The sequence below is a fragment of the Trachymyrmex cornetzi genome, unplaced genomic scaffold (assembly GCF_001594075.2).
Source record: "Trachymyrmex cornetzi isolate Tcor2-1 unplaced genomic scaffold, Tcor1.1 scaffold346, whole genome shotgun sequence".
In the NCBI taxonomy this organism is placed as follows: domain Eukaryota; kingdom Metazoa; phylum Arthropoda; class Insecta; order Hymenoptera; family Formicidae; genus Trachymyrmex; species Trachymyrmex cornetzi.
The window spans coordinates 409,029-430,865 of record NW_017298173.1 but is presented as its reverse complement, the minus strand read 5'-3'; the positions used below and the strand labels follow the sequence as shown (position 1 = coordinate 430,865).

Genomic DNA, 21,837 nt, shown 5'->3' with positions numbered 1-21,837 from the left:
CGATGCACAGTGATACGATAAGGGAATGCGGTTTACGATGATGGCATATCAACAACAATTGATCGAAGTCGCGGACCGCTTGGATCTCGGATTATTTCATTATATCCGCGCAAATAGGCGACCCTGTTATTATGTTCTATTTCATTGATTTCTGCAACGACGAAAAAACTTTAAAATTTTGTAAAATATATATATTACAATACATTCTTACTTTCAATGTACATAATTTACCAAAATTACTCAACACTAAAAAATAAAAATATTAACACCATGCGGTGTTTATATACTTTCCACTCTATTGATGTTTACATCAATACCAACATGGCGTGAATTTAAAATTCATAATGTTATATATGAACGTTAACACAGTGTGGATTTTTAAATCCATAATGTTAAATCTACACTCATATTTTATGCTAACGTGTCTCTATAACTGAAAATCCTTTTCTTTTATATCATATTACTCTTATATTAGAATTCACATGATAATAATAGAATGAAATTGATCTATGCTGATATCGTCTCACAAATGTATTTTTCTTTATGCTAAATTTTTTTAAAACTGTATTCAGGTAATGTACATTTAACTAAATAATTTACACTTATTCTTCGTTAAACGGATTTCGTAGAAATGCGCCTATAAGAACTTGCCGCAGAATTTGTTCGCCAACTTGCCATCGAGAAAATTTGTCGCGTACATTATTCACAGAGCAATAGGAAAACGGAATGGTGGGAGAGGAAGAAACTGGATCGTTTTTCAATAATTTCTGCCAGCCGTAAAACGATCGAGTCGCCAATGACCCGCGCGTACCGGAGACCTACAAACGGGTTACGTTCTCCTGGGACCGAATGTCATGGGATTCGGCGTGTACGGAAAGTCAAACTGAAATAAACGAGGGACAGGCGGAAACGGGGTTAAGTTCGAGGATATCGCGCGGGATGTTTATAGAGGATTTCAAGGAAAAAGCAACAGGGTGGTATGTTCGCAACCAAATGGGATTTATGGTACAAACGGCACGACTGAAGGGATATATACCGAGAGGAAAAATCGCTCAGTGCACGACAAAATCCGGAGAAAGCGTCCGCGTGTTTCCGATTTTTCCGGAAGAGTAAAGTTCAGTTCATCCGTACTGTCAAGAATTCAACATTCGTCGAAGTTCATCGAAAATTTGATTGAAACATGCACGAACCCGATCGCCGACGCAATGATATATGCATACATATACTCCAGAAAGCAGTACCTATTCGCAGTTTTGACGATTCTATCGGTAAATACCATTCATCACCCGATACGGTTCATTAATTATTTATATAGTCCGATTGCGGTTCCTCGATCGTGGTAGCAAATCTTTTATACTTATTTTGCCCACTGTCAACTATTAATATTACGATTGCAAGAATATTATTGACAGATCTGTCAATAACCGGTGCTGAATAATCGATATGCATTTCCTGATTCTCTGACGTTTATTTAACGTACGTTTATGATAGATAAGAAGGTGACATATTATTGCTAAGAAGCACATTAATCCTCGTTTCTTCTCCTCCTCCTCCTCCTCTCTCTCTCTCTCTCTCTCTCTCTCTCTCTCCCCTTTCCTCATGCTATTATTACGATAAGTCCACTTATCAGTTACTAAATTCTGTACCGAAAATCAATGCTCAAAATCATCTTTGCTTTGAGCTCGCATTAGGTTAACACTTTGACTGCCATGTGTATCCAATTGGACATAAATCTATATGGGCCCATAACGCTGTATGTATCAATTTGAATGTACACATATTTTCTACTTAATGCCATTTGCATATAAATCAAGAACACTTTGCATTGCTTTTATTGTGAATTCTAAAAAGATCTATTAATTTAGTCAAGATTTTTATTTAAAAAAGCATATTTTATTTAAAAATCTATTTTAATATGAAAATTGTACTTAAAATTATATTATAAAAACATTTTGCAAATTCATGAGGATGATAAATATGTGTGTATGTATTTGCATTTATGGATGCGGCGCAGAGAAATGGTATTTATTATCCCCACGCTACGCGTATCTTTTACGTACATCAAACATCCACAAATATTTTGAAAAATATTAAATTTTTAGTCATGTATCATTTACACTTATTTTATAAAACTTAGGCACAAAATAATAACGTGCAAAAATTCATATAACAGTCAAAACCTTCAAAATGTTAACTTTATATTAGACTAATAAGGTTAATTTTCATGTCTTTTCGTTTAATCAAACTTTATTAATACTCTTTAATTCTTGAGTCTCAACACAATTCAACCATATTCTATTCTTCCTCGTTTCAATTATTATTTTACAAAACTTAACGTTCATGTAAAGTTATACGATTAAAATTACGCGTGAAGATTCGTGTTACTCAACGAATCAATGTACACTGGTTTGTTAACTGGTTTTACGGACGTTGACGATTCTGGATTTGGCATTCATTCGTCGGCTTGAACGAATCCCGGATTTTCGTGCCGAATTCTTCCGAACAGATGTACGTTATCGAATTACAACGAGACAGGGAGAGCATCGACGTGAACGTCAGATCAGATCGTATTTCTCTCGAGGAAGCGTAACGTGTACGAGCCTGCGTCGGTGTGTCGGGAAAGCCGGACCGGAACAAGCGAGAGAACTGCGAAATGGGTTGCCGGGAACAAGGTTAAGTTTCGGGATATCGGAATTCATGGCAAAATAACAAAACGGCGTATAGGGCATATACGACAGCGGGGCGAAATTTATGACGCGGCCCGAATATTTAAGCACGCGAATGCGAGAGACAGTGACGTAATATTCACGCTTTTACAGCGTACCTTCTGTAGCAGCAGGAGAGGCTGACGAGAGCCCTTCGTCCGTTATTTCGAACGACCACAATTTCGATTATTTCATCTTTCGCTTCGATTCACTGTTCTTCTATCCCATTGTTTCCCATCGAGTTCTTTCGAAAATGAATTATTCAAGTTATTTTTACGCAGTCGCGAAAGCATGTAATTTTGCTTCATCATTGTGTAAACGCTTTGTCTATACAGATATTCTCAATCTTACATAGTAATTCCGAAATAAAACAAATATTTTTACACCGACATATCGGCCTCCATATTTATTCTATGCTTCTGTCGATTGCTTTTCCGATTTTTACCATTTCTTATCGTTCACTGCTTCGTATCGTTCAGCTTGGTTTCTACGCTCTTTGTTTTCATGGGACTTGTATGTGTCTCAGAATAATAAACAAATTTATTCTTCTCTTCCTCTTGACTTTCTTTCCTTATTTTTTTTTCTATCTCTTTCTGTCTCGTTTCTCTCTTTTTTCCTTTCGATGCTAAGATTCTCTCGAGACTTGTGGGGTTACACTATTGGCAAGAAAGTGTGTCTCTCGTGATGATGGAACTCGACGCTGAACGGTAACTCGTGAGGAGAACGGGTTGTGCTAGGTGAAGCCCCCATTGTTGTTGAAAGCAACGTCGAGGCGAGGAATCCGATCGGGCCGCTCCTCGATCACGTATCGAAACGTCAATCGTAATTGTCGCGACGGTCGAAATCGATATCACGCCCAGGCGATAAAGCCGTGGCGGTGAGATCGATTTGGTATTAAAATTTCACCGCCGACAAGCGAGAATCGAGTGGATTACGGATTACGGAAATCGTCGGGTCGAATAGATCCGTCTCGCTGAAAAGGCGGATCGTTGGCAAGAAAGTTAAAAATCACCATATCGAATATTGAATCACACATACAAATTAGGAGAAAAGAAAGGAATATGTTAAAAAAGAATAAAACGATTATTTTCCATAAAAAGGTATAAGTAAAAGAGATAGTGTTTTTACGTGTAGATTTTCACCTCCTGGATATGATGAAATTTTTTTTAAATATTCGTAGCGTTTGAGGATGACACCTCGAAAATTGAGCACAAACATGATATCCAAATTTCAATGTTGTAAACTATTAAATAATTGACTTACTGAATAAATATGACTATTATTAAAAAAAAAAGTTTAATCTGCGCCTGATTCTCATACCCACTATTAGTTTAATATGTTAGAGTACTGGAAGTTTTTTTAGTTTATATTATTTGAATATTTCTTTTACTTACTCTTTTTTAACATCCTCCTTTATCGCATCTAAAAAAAGGTTGTCTTTATAAAATATGCAGAGTATGTGAATTTAGACATACTATATACGTAACACAAATAATTGAAATTAATCAATAAGGATGTACGGACATAAAAAATAAATTCAATACTTGAAACATAGGTCGTAAATAAAATAAAAAAGGACATTGATCGTAATTATATATATCCCCGAAAAAATAAAAACAAACATGATATTATTTAAATGTGACATGCTTTGAAAAATTTAAATTTACGATTTGAAAATCCACTAAACCAATACGTCATGGGATTTTGTATTAAATAAATAAAGAAAAACGAAAGACTACCAAAGAAAGCTCCGAAATGGGTTTGGGCAACAAGGTTAAGCACTGGGGATATCGGAATGTCCGGCGAGGTAGAAAAGAGATTCGTACGGAATACGATGGTAACTGTACAAATAAAATGGAGTTCGTTTTTTAGAAAAATCAAAGACGAGAAAAATACGGTTTCCTTGGCGCATCCATCGTATTGCGGTGGTTTAGCAGCGCATGGCCGTTAAACAGCAGCCAAGCAAATAGAATGAAAATCGTTCTAGGGGAGATGCACGAGAGAATCGACTTCCCCGGGTGGATTAAAAGCGAAGGACGACACATCGTTGTTGATGTTGCACGTAAAAACGAAACAAGAGAAACGCGAGATTTCAAAGAAAAAAAGGATGTATTAAAAAGTCTGGTCGGTAGATGGACGATGGATTTTTATAACATCGGACTCTAGCGTTTCATAATAGATCATCTTTAATGTGACGTCTATTTCATACATCATACCTTTTCTTGTGCTCCAGCAAAAAATAGCACGAATATCAAGTACGCCACTTGTGCTTTCTCATTGTTGTAAAGTTTAAAACCTGTATATCTAACTGGTAAATACTTTTAATAAATTTTAATAAATGAACTCGATGTTTATAAACATAAGGCATAATAAATTCATATATTAAATATTAATTATATGTATATAAAATCTATTATATATAATGTATTATATAAAATCTATTACAATGTATTATAATTAATTTATATATAAAGTATATTAAATTAATTTACACATTTACAATAAATATTACAATAAATATTAAAATATAATTTCAAATATTATATACTTTATGATAAGATTTCTTATAAATTAATTCGTAGATGTTGACTATTTCGATCTATCAATAAAATTTGTTGAAGATTATACGATAATTGATTAAATTGCAGTTGAACACATGTTACAAATCAGAGGTGTTAATGCAATTTAAATGAATAAAATAACCGTGCTCCCGTCTCGGGTGTTCAAAACGGTGATGAAACTGAAAGCCCTATCTGTTCTATGTGACACACACGAAGATACAGTTGCCAAATGTACCTATAGATGCACGATGCGGTCGCGATATCGGAATTCGCGATATACGTATAAGGTGGGTGAGCCAAAGTAACCGCGGGAGTGCTTCGAAATGGGTTGCGGGAACAAGGTTGAGTTCTAGGATATCGGAATATATGGGCGAGTAACAGTGCAAAGCACAAGGGGGGGTAGCGCGGATGAAATTTATGGCACCAACGGTAGGAGAGATCCCTAAAGGAGAAGGGAAGAGAGATGGCGAGAGAAAAAGAGATAGGGAGAGAGACGGAGAAAAAAGAAAACATGTGGAGAGAAAAGAAGAGTGTATGTACTCGAGGACGTGGAATAAAATTGTTCGATCTTTACATAAAACACTAGAGCGCCCGTCGAAGGCGAGGAACGAGATACCTCGTTTTGCCGACGCAACAACATAATTCTGCCGATTCGATTCGCGTCGATAGGGACGTATTCGTCCTGGCGAAAAAGAAGAGGGATAAAAGAGAAAAGAGAGAGAGAGAGAGAGAGAAAGAAATAGAGGCTTGAAGTCGCCGCTGTTCCCATGTATTCGGTGAAAATTCTCTGGTGTGGCAGGATCGAAATTCCTGCCGGCCGCTTCTGTCTCGCGTGGAATAATAGAACGTTTCGGGACGAATAATATTTAAGAAAGCGGTTTCGTCCCTCTCTTTCTCTCTCTCTCTCTCTCTCTCTTGGCAGCAACGGTGGCAGCGGTGAGCCGTGGAATAAGGATCTTATCGTGAATCGCCATAACGATTGTCCTTACGATGCGATTCGTCGCGCTCTGAAGGGCAAAACAGCGGTCCGCAGATTGGCTCGGGTTCAAGTCGAGACTCGAACGACGATGTCGCGAAGCACGCGTACCCGGAGAGACTCGGTAAATGTTACCGTTTCGCCGTTAACCCCCTAATGCGTCCTATTGCTTTCTCATTTTATCTGAAAATTCTACGCTATATAAAATCGGGAGCAATAACTCGGTTCTCTTACATTACGGTGTAATCTGGCTCATCCTACCTGTATGTTCCACGCAATCAGATTTAAAACGAGAATACTACTTTCTAACATGTGGCCTGACGAGCGCAGTGGAGTAAAGTAGAAATTGCAGTAGTGAATCGTAACTTTAAAAAGTTATACGCATGACGAAAAGAGAATGATTTGGATTTTCAATTAAAAGTCGACTTTTCCGATTGATATCTGATTATACAGATATCTCGAAAAGATTTTTACACGGGTCATAATCACACAATATTCATAATTAATTATAATTTTTTAAATAATATTTAAATAAATCATATTTTTATACAATAATTCTCGATACTTGATAGTCCAATGACGTTTCACTGTCAAGTAATTGATAATCGATCGAACGGTGCGTGATGTAAGGTGTTTATACGACGCATATTATTAGTTAATTTAATTGGCTGCTTTCTCAGTAACGTCGCGTATACCAGGCAAATGAGAAGCTAATATAGACAACTATGTACCACACGGTACATATTGGACTGCGTTCAAATCGAAACTCAAACAATGCCGCGGACGTGTTTCGAGATCGTCAATGGATGCTAAGGAATCTGTGCTAAATGTTTTGCCGCGCGACCTGAAATTACTTTGAACTTTAGTGACCATCTACGTCAACGTTTGCTGTACACATACAATTGCGATACAGTGGAGCAACGGCAAACAATGTTACGTCAATTTAGTGAGATATTGATTTTGTGATTGGTATGAACTGGTGTCCAAAGTCAGTATGTTTGTACTTTTGTAAGCGATGTCAAAGGACACTGTCGGATTTCTTTTGCTCCTTGTTTTTATCCGGGTTAATAGAAAAATTTCAAAGAAGGAAAAAAAGGTCTTTTCGGTCTGAACTGTATCTTAATGCTTAAATAATATTTCGTGGTATGAATTTATATACGTACCTAGTTCTACCCCACCCCCTCCCTCTCTCTCTCGCTCAAAATTATTTTCAATCTTTAAAAGCGATCTTAAATCAAACTGCGATAGTAATACCTTTAGGTTTAATGTCAAGCAATTTAATTATAGTGATGCTAATAAGCATCCTAAAAAGCTGTGAATAATTTAATGCTAGTAAGTATTTTAAAAAGCTGTCAATAATATTGCAAAAAATATCACCTCAGCCAGAATTCGAACTTTCCGTGTCTCAACCAATTCGATCACTGAGGCTGTGGTAATATTTTGTTAATTAGTGTATATAACGAAACGTTTGTTAAAAATACGTGAAATAAACAAAATGTTATAAGATCACAATGTAAATACATAATAAGTAACGAAAAGTTACTTATCAATGTGAGCTGAATTTTAAAGCTTAAATAATATTTCAATTTAATTTAGAATTTAATTTAGAAAAACTTTAATTTTTGGTTCACAAACGTGCCGTTTGGCTGGATAGAATTCATAAAGATATTTATAAAAAGTCTTACTACGTGTGTTTTTTGCTGTCCACTTCTCTGCCGATCGCTCTGAAATAAAATCAAAATTGCAGGAATTAGTGATCGTTATTGTAAACATATTTAGTCATGTATTTAATCAGACACAACTGATAAGATGCATATAAATCAATTTGCCGCAAGTCTCGTAATTTTATAATTACGTCGGTGACGGTATCGCGTTCTTGGAGCAAATTAATTTAACGAGTTTCCGTTCGTCGCCGACGAATTCCTTCGGAATTTTCCATAAGGGTCGTAATTCCGTAAAGAGGTTACGGCAATGCGACCCTTACTGAAAGTGGCTTTAACTAGTTAAAGTCCTTCCCTTGTCGATAGGAAATACCTCTAACCGCGCTGTTGCAGTCGACAATACCAAAGTCTCATCGGGATTCCGATATATCGATATTATAGAGGAGCCCAGAAGCGATTGTAACATGGCACAATGCCCTTGTAACATTGCCCTTTATTACCAAAAGTTATCTGTGTTACTAACACGAATCAAACCGTCTGGCTTATATTTAGATCTTCCATGAGACTATTCGATATAATTCTTGCTTATACCTTTACAGAATTATTTTGTAATTTTTATTGTACAACAATTTTCTATTTTCGTTATAAATATAATAAATACCTAAACTCTTTTATCGTACGAGTTTAATAGATATTTATCTCAAATATTAATAAAAGTATCAAGTAAATCATTGGCTTTATAGGAAAATTATAAAAAAATTATATTTGACCGATATAAATCTACAATTATTGACCAAAGAAAATTTTAGTGAAGATTTCCTTTCAAAGGACAAATATTTGAAGTATGAAAGGCTACATTGGAAATGCATAAAGAGTATAGTTACAGTACGAATATGTGCATTTTTATTGATATATTAATCTAAATTTAAGTTTAAAAGAAAAATATATTTTTAATGATTGGTAACACAGATCGCTAGACCTACCCTAAGAATGTTATGCTGTAAATCAGACTCTTCCTAGGATTAAATCTATCTTTCGCAAAAGAAAGCGCCCTTCTAAGCACGGAGAATCGATCGTTGCGGTTTCGCTCGCTCACTCGTTCGCCCACCGCGAAACAAATTCACGACGCACACCGGGGGCGAACGTGTTCCGTCGTTAAAAATGTAAACTTCACGATCTTACGAGCGCGGGCATGGTTCATTTGCCTCGTAAAAGCGAAACTAATGGTCGGCACAGAGTTATGTACCCCATATTGGCTCGCATTCAAGTCGAAATTCAAACCACGCCGTGAAACGCGCGGCATGATCACCGGTCGGGTCGTTACGATTCTGGCTGAAACATGAAATCAGCTTGTCGGATTATTAACCCTTTCATTATCGACCTGAATTCATGCAAAACGTCGATAATTTTAGACATTTTAAAAGATTAATGTCTTGTCGTATTATGAAGTCCAAAATGTAGAAGTGGAATTTTCATCACAAAATGGATCTCCTATACAAAACTGTCCATAAATTTCTAATAAGAATTAACTTTTCGTCGAAAATGTCTCTGGAGCTAAAATTCCATTCCATTTCCATCCCACAAATTTTGGTTGTCATTTCGTTCTCAACATCTTTATCGTAAAAAATAGTTTACGACACGATTATTAAAGAATAAATAAGTTAGAGAGAGAAAGAGAAAAAGAAAGAAAGAAACATTTAAACAAGATAGCATTGAAACGAAAATTATTCAAATAAAATGGAATAGGTGTAATAAAATTTATAGGTTTTGACGTTCCATTCTTAATCCTATACGACTTCCTTCATCGTCATATAACTGCTCAGATGACGAATCACAAATGTGGTAATAACGCATTTCTACGAATCGTTACATTCTCGAAACGGTATGAAAGCGATGCTCCGAGACACGCACATGAGATCATCGTAGGATGGAACTCGCTCGAGGTATTATTGCCAATCGTGAGAAGCCAGAACATCCGAAAGGAATTTTATTCTCTCGTGCAAGAAGCATTCGCTGGCGCGCTAGAGGATATCGAAGGACATTCGTTTTGGAAACGATAAATTATTGAAATTTCTTCAAAGATTTGTACTGTGCTTGAGAAAATAGTTAAAATAGAAAACAATAATAAATATGTATTTTCAATGCAGGAAAAGAACTAAAATAGATTAAAAAAATATTTACTTAAAGAATGTGTTTCTAGAAATACTATTTGAAATAAATATTCTGCGTAAATATAAAAAAAACAAATAGTATTTACCATTTACATTAATATTTATTTAAAATAGAATATTTATTTGACATTTCAATATTTCCTGATAAAAGAATATTTTCATTTTCTATTTCTTAACAAAAAAAATAGAAAATAGTAAATAGAATGTAGAAAATAGAAGTGCATTTTGTTTTACCATGAAATATCGAAATGCCAAGTATTTTATTTCAAGTAAATATTTCAGGTAAATGTTAATATTAAATTCCTTTTTTATATATTTATTACGCAAAATACTTATTTCAAATAGTATTTTTACATTTACTACGGAAAATATTTATTTCAAATAGTATTTTTCATAAATCCATCCTTTAAATAAATATTTTTACAGAATTTATTTCAATTTTTCCCAAGCTCTGGATTTGTATACACATGTATATCATGTATACTTAATATGGTCATAAATATTATAATACAGATTTAAAATATAATAATAAAGGCATGAAACCTGATTAATTTGCCATTCATCAGGTATAAAAAAATCATGTGCCATTGAAAATTCTGAAATCTTTCAAAAATTTTTATTTCGCAAATTAATAACCTTTTCTCTATTAAATCTTTCACAATATTTTCGATCTCGATATTGAAATTAATAAATTTCTTAAAATAATTACGATTAATTAAAACAGATCGACAAATTATGATTTAATTTATTTTATAAAGTTTCATTAGCGTAGAATGTTGATTATGGTAATCGAAAGGAGGTGAGAGAGAGGGAAGAAGTTATCAATTCTTACTGGGGAAATAGTCGTGAGTGGATTAGATTCACGTAATTAGAAATCTTGTCGCGTGGGATATAAATGGAGTAGATATTACCATTCCCAGGACACACGGGAAAACGAACCTTTAGTTTCTGAAATCTGTGTTCGTAATTTTCTCACTTGTTCCAGAAGGAACAAAGAAAAAAATAAAACGAACGAAGAATGAATATGAAACTCATTTGTATACAAACGAAGCACCGAAGAACTAAAGAAATTATTATTCGTTCCTTCTATCTGAAATAAATATGAAATTAATTCTGCTATTACGAAAATATTTTGTTTAATCACACAAGGTAAATTCTAAAGCTTCACGTAATATTGTTCTAATCTCAAAGTATCAATACACGCATTTCGAAATAAACTAATTTAACTTCATTTTCTTTATACCCGCTTCATATTCACTGAAAATATCAACATTTACAAACGTACTTAAACGCGAGCTCGGAATTTCCTAGAAATATATTGAAAGGTAAGATCGAGCGACCGGGAATTTCGCGAGCAATCCCGGCTAAAAACCCGCCGATGGTGAAGGCGGCGCAAATTATCGGCCGCGCGATTCCGACAATTTAGCGATCCGCCCGTTGTGCGACGACACGACGACAACGCTATTCAAATCTCGTTCCCCTCCCCACCCCTCCCCTCCCCCCCTCCCTGTCCTCGTTCCGCGCTCGGCGCCCCATAGCAGTAAAACAAATCCTTTTATCCCGAGCGAAGCGTTTCGCCTCCTCGAAACCACAGCCGCGTTCATCCTGCAGGATGTGTTCAGGATGAAGGATGCAGAGAGGACGATGCAATTCCGCACCGACAGAGAATACCTCGCCTGGATGCTGGTGGGAGGATAGAGAGGTGAGACGGGAAGGATGGCATGGCATGGCACATTGCGCAACGCAGCACGGCTGCATCCTGCCCTATGCTCCCGCTGGCGCGACGGTGGCTGCAGACGGCGCATAAGCCACTCGTCATTATTTCATCGAAGTCGGTGGTTGGTTCAACAGGTACGTTTCCGACGCGATTCCGAGTCCATGGAAATAGTCGAGCTCGTAGAAAAGGCGGCGGAACAACGGAGAGCATCAGATGCGCGGCGAAGGGAAATAAAGGGAGATACTTGTGCATATACACGTCAGGATATCGCAGAAGTGGAGCACAATTCGTCTATTGTAGATTATTATTGGCGTAGTTTTAAGCTAGATTTGTCAAATTTCACGCATTCGGTGTCGTACTTCATTAATTTCTCGTTAATTAAAGTATGTTTAAATAGTGATAAAATACTTGTCTCAAAACTAATCGGAGAATAATAGAGGAAAGTCGCCGATACTGACATAGGTCTCCTAAAGTGACACCCCTTTATTTTTTGGAAACTAACTATTACACTTTATTAATACTAATAAAATCATGATCTCTGTTTAGCTAATTAAAGAAGTACAAACTCATAATTCGTAGGTTTATGGCTTGTTTCTATATTAAATCAACTAAAAACGAATTCTACAAATGCGAAAATAAAATTCTTACGATTTTCTTTTGCAAATTGTGAGGTTAAATAATAGTGACTATATTATTGATAATATTACGTCATTTTAAATACTTGTAGTTTCCGAAATAAGTTTTATTTATATTATTTTTTCTTTTAGTTTTTTCATAATATGATTTTTAATTTAAAATTAGGGTGTAGCGTAAACCGACACATCTATTCGTAAAACAGACCATGAGCTAACTTAATCTTCATAATTGCTTTATAGTGTCAAATAAGTCTATTGGAGCTGAAGGCAATCGTGCATATATCGAACAATTCTAGAAAAACTTTCGCGTTACATATTTGCATCTTGCAGAACATAAAGTAAATATGCATATAATTCAATAAAAATGTTTTATAATGAAGTAAAATGATTCTGAAAAGTCTTATATACATTCACTTATTGGTACTTTATACAGATAATTCCTGTAAAAGAAAAAGAATAGAAATACGTAGCATTACTGCCTACTGTCAGTTTTGGAGCCCATTTTGTCAGACGCTTATTTTTGCATAACTCACGAAAAACTTAATTATTGCAAAATTGCAAACAGTATTATAAAAATTGCTTATACTATCTGATAGAAGACACTTTTTACTTTGTATTTATGTTTTTGAAGTTATATTTTTACCTTTCGTTTAAGAAATATTTTCTAAAAACAAAGAGGTATGTCGGTATCAGTGATTTTCCTCTAAGAGAACTTTAATTAGTTAAGTCGGAAAAATCATGCTAATGAAATTCTTTAATATTCGCTATGGCAGTTTTGTGGCTAGTAATATTTGATAGATATTTCCTTTTGCCAATTTTGCTTTTGATATATCTATAAGATTCGAGAAACATGAATAATCTCTAGAGCATGAATAATTTTGTATTCTCTGTACATTTATGCACATCATCACTTTTCTTCTATGGCGCGTACGATGCATGCAAGACGAAAGGATGTCGAACATCGAGAGCTTCGGCAGAACTGGCTTCGAGCCAGGGCATTACTTTTGAGGAAAAAGAAGAAAAGAATCAGATGGGACGATACACGCGCAGGAGAGAGAAAGATGGATGGTGAATGAATGAGAGAGGAGAGGGAGGGGGCGGAGAGAGAGAGTGGGAAGAGAGGAGAGAGAGAGAGAGAGAGAGAGAGAGAGAGAGGGGCGAATAGAGACCGAGGGATGGTAACCCGAATGAATATTTAATTTCTGCATATCTCACCCCGGGTAAAGTTCAGAGCGACGGGATGGCCGACTCGCTCCCAAGAGAGTAGAAGGAAGAGCCCCGTGTCCCTTGTACTTCCCGGCAGTCTCCGTGATATAGGGTAGACACTCCCGAGGATCTCTCGCTACCGCTACCGTTGCTCCCGCTATTACCCTATCCCCGCAACCCCCCAATCCTTTCCCGCTGTCCGTAGTTCGCTTTCTCGGCTGCTTTCCACCGTGGTCGCTCGTGGCCGAAGGGCCAATTACGACCTTCCTTACGAGAAGGCGATGGAGGCGGAGAACGAGGGTGAGAGCGATGAAGAAAAAAGTCGAGATAGAAAGAGAAAAGAAAGAAAATGAAACGAGTGGGGACGACGCAAGGGGCGGATAAGAGAGAGAGAGGGGGGGGGGGGAGGGGAAGCAAAGGTGAAAGAAAAAGGCAGGGAGTACTCGAAGAGTATAGAAGCAGGGGGATGGTTGAGAGAACGAAAGATCGTGAAGAGTCGGGGTGGCCGGGAATTTTAGACGAAGGTATTTCCACGGAGATCTGGATCTTAAACTCGATGGACCGCAGACTATCGAGGAAAGGCGGAATATGGACGCACCGACAGGGCGGGTCGAGAAGGGACGCGGAGACAGAGGAATGGAGGATTGAGGGTGCGGTCGAAAGTTTCAGCGAAAGGATAAAGGCGCGAGCGAGATCGATTAGTGCGCCCAGAGTAACGAAAGAGTAATTTATAGCGAGCTGGGCAAAGGCGACTGACTCGAAAGGAAAGCAGAGTGGAATAGTAAATTATAGCGAGAAAAGAGATCACGGTCAAAGAGAAAATGAAGAATCGATGAAGAGAAGAAAGAGTACCTGTGTTAGACGAAGAAATATTTAATTCTGCGTTCTATCGTTCGCGTTCGTCGACAGCGAAAAATATAGTCTATATACGTATATATATATATATATATATATATATATGGAGATAATAATGCACTTTTTAAATGAGACCTGCTCAATGGAGACCGGATAAAGGAGCGCAGATAAGGAGAAAAGAGCTTTAGGGAGCATCAAAGCCGGACGAGATTGGACGCTAAAAATGTACATAGCAATTGGACAAAAGAAGAAGCGAGCGAAGGCTGGTTAGGAAAAAGAGCGGTGGCAAAAAGGAACGCAGTCATCGCGGCGGGCGTCGAAGGAAAGTCCGAAAAAACACAAATAACAATCAACAAGGTAGGTCAGCAAAAATAAGAGAAAAAAAACGTGTGGAGGGAGGATATCGTGACAAGTAATTCGGAGTGTCCAATGCGAATCAAGTCAGCCCGAGTTATCCGAGTTAATCCCAAGGTATTTGCTGAAACCGCATCTTGTGACAAATTTTTTAGTGTTATGTTGGATACGGAGCAATAATGAAATAATTTATAAAATCTTATAAGACTTTTCTTATATTTTCAAACGACTGAAATAATTGATTTCTTTGCATAGTTTTATACATATATATATAGATATCAAGATACAGATTAAATGCGTATTTTGTTATTAAAATATCATTTTAGAAAACTGTAACAATTGTCTCTATTTGATAAATGTTTTAATTCTGTCAATCTGACTGTCAATTTTATCTTTTAATAATAACCCGTTTTACCAAACGTATTTTAAAAGAGCACAAATTAATAGTATATTTTAAACTTGAATTGCACCTAACTACCATATGTATAGAATTAAATGTGTTTGTAGTTAAATTAAACTATAAAAATTCTATTATAAAATCTTTTTAGTTTTCTTTAGTAGAATAAAAAACTGACCGTCTCTATCTTGATTAAATAAGAGAAGTTTTATATGTCAATGTGAACAGCACGCGATGACGTTCCTCATGTCGATGTAAAGAGAAAAATTCGAAGATATTATAAACCATATTTAGATTATGCAAGAATCCTAAAATAGTCAAGGAGTTACGACAGGCAGTGGCAGACACGGGTTAGAACGTAGATATAAAAAGTAAATAAAGAAAAAGTAAATGAGAGGAAGCTACTGGGGGTGGGTGAAAGGAGTGTAGTCAGAGAGGGTAGAGAAGAAAGACAACAATGAAGACGAGGGTCGGGTAAAAAGAAAAGACGAATATCCACCGAGGAAGACTAGAGGAGAAACGGGGACAGGGGATGGGAGGATGAGGGAACGGCGACGAATGAAAGAGGGAAAAAAAAGAAGAAGAGGGAAAAGCCGAGGCTGGTAATTTGGATTGAGTCGACCATCTACTCAAACCCCGGGTACTAGTGGCAGTCGACCCGCCCCTGTACCCCTTCGTTAAAATCTGGATCTTACTCGATCTAAGTAGACCTTAAAGTAGGATAGTCTGTTTGGAGAATAACGTGGAGCGCGCGTAATGTTCGACCCGATTCGAAAGTATGTCGCAAAGATATTCCACTGCCAAAGTAGGAGTGAGATTACGCGTATAAATGTGTAAATACATGAATACATAAACCGTTTACCTCGAATAGGAATAGTATCAAATAGACTTTAGAAGCTTTATTAAAAGAAATATTATCGCATGAATATATATATATCTGTATCTCGTTTATTTATCGTCCCATAAAATTGAAGAAAATAAGAGGTCGGAGAGAGAAACGGAAGAAAAAGAGAGAAAAAGAAAGAGAATCATAAAAATAAAAATTATTCATATATCGTAAGAGACACAACAGAGAAGAACAATTTTGTTAAAATATATAAACATTTAGCATCCAGATCTATACATAGATCTGGAAACAATTCTTTTGGACCATTAAAATAATTAAGAAGCTCAAGCATGATGAAAGCAATACTATAAAAAAATTTGATATTTTAGCAACCAATATAATTTGAGCGTCCTATATAATAATTTTGATAATTCAACAAAATTATTTTCAGATCTCTAGTTAAATTTTTGATACTACAACAAGACCATTCTTTCCATGTGAAAATTTTGTTTAGAGCATCAAAATAATTATATAGGATGCTTAAAATGGTTGTTAGAATATTAAAACTTTTTGCAGTTTCAACGTTTAAGCGACCTACATAATTATTTTAATGGTCCAACAAAATTTTCAGCTATACATTTTTGAATACTTCACCAAAATCGTACTTTCTATGTATTTAAGGATAACAGTATCTATATTGCGCGCGCGCTTCAATTAAATCAAAATATAATATCTTTCACAGATAATATAGTAATTTATTTATTATTTGAATTATTGATTTAAATAATTCATAAAAGTGTTTCAATAATAACTAAATGTGCGCTATATTTGATAGATACGCTGGCTGGCTTTATTGGTACGACTCATAACTGTTTAAACCTTTGAATGTTTAAATCTTTAAGTAAAATAAGCTTCTATAAATTAAGAATCTTTTAATTGTTTTATAATATAATAGCGAAACGTGCATTTTATAGAAAGGGTTGAAATGAGATTAGTTCGCTATCTAACTTTGTGGACGATTATACGGATAGATTGCAGCGAGACGAAGCTAAAAGCCGCGGAATTAAAATTAGAATTCCACTGAATGGGAAACGCTGCAAAAAGTCAGTATAAGGAAAGGGCAAAAGAGCTTGCAAGAGAGAGAGAGAAAGAGAAAGAGGAGGAGAGAGCGGGGGGAACACGACGACAGAGCAATGAGAAAAGCGTACGAGTTGAGGAAAATACGAAGGGAGGAGAGAACGAAAGAGTGAAAAAAAGGAATGTGACGAGAGAATGGAGATTGGTAATTCGGATCTAACCGAGTGCGAACTGGAGGAACCAGCAGTGTCCATCTGGCTGTGTCTTAAATCTCGATCTTCCGCGATCTAAGTAGCCTATAAAGCCAAATAGAGTGCTGATACGATAAGGAAATGGAGGAAAAGAGTTTGGATGGCACAGAAAAATAAAACTGGATAAAATGTTGCCGAAGTCTAACTCGGTGATCGATACTGCTGCGGTACAATTGCGTGGTCAATTAGTCGTAAAAAGGAGACCCCCGAAGTAAGAATTAAAATCGCAACTCCTATCGTGTGGATAGAACACTCATCAGAAAGTATCTAAGCGCACTGAAGAATAAGGATCGGAATCCGCCCAGGGGCAGGAATGGCAAAGAAAGAAAAAGAGAAAAGAGGTGTTCAACGAAGAGTTAGCCGGTGTGATACACGAACCATAGATCCGCACGCAAACACATATACGTACGTATACATAGAGAGACGTACAAGGAACAGCCGCCTTCGAACGACGATGTGGCATGAGAGGTAAAATACCGTCGGAATTAAAATTACAATCTCCGTGGATACGACACGGCGTGGCAAAAAGTAAACGTCGGCCGGGGATAAAAACCCGAGTCGTCCGCACAGAACAGTGAGGCGAGGAAGATGAAGCAGATTCGAAGAATAGGAATGCGATAAAGGGGAAACGATGAAGGAGCAGGGAAAGGAGGAAAAAGGAAGAAATAGAGAGAGGTAATTCGCACGGTGAGGATCGACCGTTCTCTTTACGCAAGTTGGGGCACCAGCGATGTCGACTTACGTCACTGAATAACCCTTTACTTCAGTGTCTCTCAGATATATAAAGAAAAATGCTTTAAAAAACGAACCATCTGACCTCGTGAGTCATTTTATTAAAATTCGCGTAAAATTATTTGTGTGAATAATTCAGTGAATAATTCAGTATCCAATAAACATCGAAAATAAATTTTATATTGGAATTATTTTAATACATAATCTCGATGTCTCTCTCTCTCTCTTTTAAACAAAATCAAAATGTCACTTTTTAATTAAGTTATCAATTTTCTCTGTTTCATAAAATCATGTAGGATCGTGAATTGCATATGGAGATATCAAAATTGTAAATTTTATTGACGTGTCGAAAGAGAACAATAAAAGTAGATCTGTTACGAGAAAACTTGAGAAACACTGTTTTACTCCTTTCAATGCGATATGCTCATAGCACTTCCCGACTTCGTCGACGTCGCGTCGTATTCAAGGGGGGGTTGATGGGCAGAAAAGGTCCACCCCGCGAGAAACCCCGGAAATTGGAATCTTAAATCGATCTAAATCTTCTTTATCGCCGAAGAACTCGTCGAAGAATTCTCCTTCCCAACCGTCCCATATCACCACATGCTGGTTGACGTGTAAACGTAACGACGACTGGTTTCTCGTCGTTCTTCCATTATGAAACGGCCGTCCTTACATTTGTGCGACGCACGATCTCTCAAGACCGAGATTCGATCTTACGCCTGGTCAATCATGCTGAAAAGTTGATCGATTCGGACGTCACAATCCGTTTTCACATTCCTCTATCTTACATCTATGTCGTAAAATCGCGTAATTGGATTCGCGGGACTAAGGCAACTGTATTTTAGTAAATGGTATGAAACTGCATATATATATATATATATATATGTTCAAATCTCTCTTTCTTTCTCTCCCCTTCCGATTATCTTCTTTTAATCGAGATTCTTTCAATGTAGTTGCATATATGCACATATACATAGAAAAAACAGTTTAAGTATATAAAGATTTAACCAGATATAGATCTAAAAATAATTTTGCTGGACCATCAAAATAATTATATAGACCGCTTAAACGTTAATTACAACACCGCAAAAAATATTAACATTCTAGCAGCCAGTTTAAGCATCCTACATAATTATATTGATGCTCCAAACAAAATTATTTTTAGATCTGTATCTAACTAAATTTTTAGATATTTCAGCAAAACCATTTTTTCTGTGTAAGCAAAATAAATATACCCATTTCATATATTTCTTCTGACAATAATCAACGCAAATTACTTTCGTGCGTTTGAGAAATGCTTGTTCTAAATCAAAGCGACCGCTCACTAATCCTGATGAGACCCGTGGCGAAATGTGGCCACGTATCGTGGTGCGACGCATTATTCAGCAGAACTTAATAAATTCGCATCCCTCTCCCTCTCGCTCCTTTTGTCCCAGCGGGCCGTGAATTCTAATGGGTTTTATGCCGCCGGGTATGTATATACGAAGGCACAGTGACTGATACGCCAACGGCGCGAACGACTCGCTCGGTCGGTTATAACGCATAGTTCGGTAAATACGAAGTCGAAATTCGGTGACATTGCTATATAACGGACAGAGAAAGAGAGGAAGTGAGATAAATATAGATGAATAGAAGAGAAACGGAGAGAGAGAGAGAGAGAGAGAGAGAGAATCTGTAATACTGCATTCGCCGCAGGATTTGCCAGTAGATAGTCAATTACATGCCTTGCTTGCTTATTGCGCGCTTTGAACACCGATGCTTAGAGACATATATAACAGCATTGATGACGGCGGCGAGTGAGAGTCAAAGCGAAAGATTTTAGCGATTTTGCTAAAGCGATGGGAGCCAAAGGTCGCCGCGAGCTCCGAGAGAGGTTGAGCTTTGAGCTGGAGCGATTTCATGCTGTAGATCAGAATTACTATTAGCAAATATTAATCAAAAGTGAACGTAATTAACGTTATAGGATGCAACGATCTAGCAGATAAAAACAAAGTGATATCAACGACACCGATGCAGATTTAAACGAGTTAGATCCCGTATATTATAAAGAATTATAAAAGGAATTACAATTTTTTTTATACTCCAACAAGCGTGAAACACTGAAAATTGCATAACATAATACACAAGATTACAACAAATGTTTTTATGTATCTATGTAATATATGTATAAGTACATAACATTTAACTCTAATGTTTAAACGTTGCTTCTTGCTTCCTGGCTTTAGCTAGCAAATAACAAAAAAAAAAACGCTCGTTTTTCAAAAGTTAAATAAAGCGTATTTTAGAGAATGATAAATTTCGTTGTCATTTCGTCTTCTATCTTGATATATCTCCCTTTTTCTTCTAATTAATATTCGCCATTTAATATCAGCGCCGATAAAATGCTCAACGTGCGCGGCGCGCAAATATTTGCGCGCACAATCTGCAAACCGCCAGCGACTGAATTTGCAACGTAACTACTCGAAATTAAACGCCGCCCCTCTCTTATTTCCAGGATCCGCACGCCTCTTGCACGATGCGAGAAATGAGAAAGACAACGCCCAATAGAGAGATTTACTCAAGTTACACTTTGGATCGCGTGGCCTTAGGGCAGCTTAAATTTGATCGATAATTTATCTCGTTCCCTCTCGAATACTACAAGCGCCTCTATTATCCCATATTTCTTCAACAATATTCCTAGTCTATAATAATATTAGAATAGCTTGGAAATTAATACAAAATTTAAGACGACACATATTATGTTTAACCCTCAAACGGCACACTTCTTCCCAGCACTCGTAAACGGCACACTGGTGCGTATTGGGATTTTGTGATTTCATTCATTTATTTAACCATGCACTGAGAAAAATGGTCTGGTTGGATTAAACAGTAATTCTGGTGGAAAATGGACGAATCAGAATTTTCTGGTTATGTCTTATTAGAATTCTAGTTAAGATAACTAGAGTTCTGATTAATATAATTATTTTGGTAAAAATAAGAATTCTAGTAGATTTTACTAGAAATATAGTATCAACCAGAATTCCGGTTATCTCAACTAGAATTCTAATAAATTTAACCAGAAATTTCTGATTCGTCCATTTTCAAGCAGAAATTTTTTTCAGTGTGATAATATTCTTCAAAATACTTTCAAAACCATACTTTCTTGAGGTAAAATTTCTCAACAAAGCAATTAGTGCAATTCAAATTTAATTAAATTGTTATTAAGTAATAAAAAAATTGTTATTAAAGAAAGACGTTGTGGGAAAAATGCCAATGTTTTGAAAATTTTGCTGGCGCGAATTCGCACCAGTACGTGCGGTTTAAGGGATAAATATATGTAAAATATCTCAGGATTATCACCAGTTCGATAAGATCGTTGATGCGTTTCTCATTTCTCTGGAGAAATGCCAAGATATTTCAATTCGACACGAATACCGATGCCCAGTCTCGACAGCGGCAAAGTATCGTAAGCATCCCCCGATCGGCCTATCTGCGGCCGCATGTTCCTGAATCCGAAATATTCGTAGGATTCCATCGACTGGTCGGCTCGCTCTCCAGTTTCGACGTCGCGCCTGTGTGGTAATCCTGTTTACAATAGCTGATTGCAATAAAATTTACATGCACCGGCGCTGAATTTACATGCGGCGGCAGTTAAATTCATGCGCGTCGCGCGCTGCACACGCAATTTACATACGCCATACGGGAGGGGAGCCCCGAATTTTATGCCGCGCGTA

General features: G+C 36.7%; 1 protein-coding gene across 1 annotated transcript in view; it reads right to left on the bottom strand.

The window, feature by feature from the left end:
• Positions 1-21,837, bottom strand: part of LOC108763232 (insulin-like growth factor-binding protein complex acid labile subunit) — a 230,433-nt gene that overhangs the window by 53,287 nt on the left and 155,309 nt on the right. Inside the window, exon 4 of the mRNA XM_018510679.1 lies at positions 7,928-7,966. Within this exon, the coding sequence (XP_018366181.1) occupies positions 7,928-7,966 (39 nt within the window). The remainder of the gene's footprint in view (positions 1-7,927; positions 7,967-21,837) is intronic.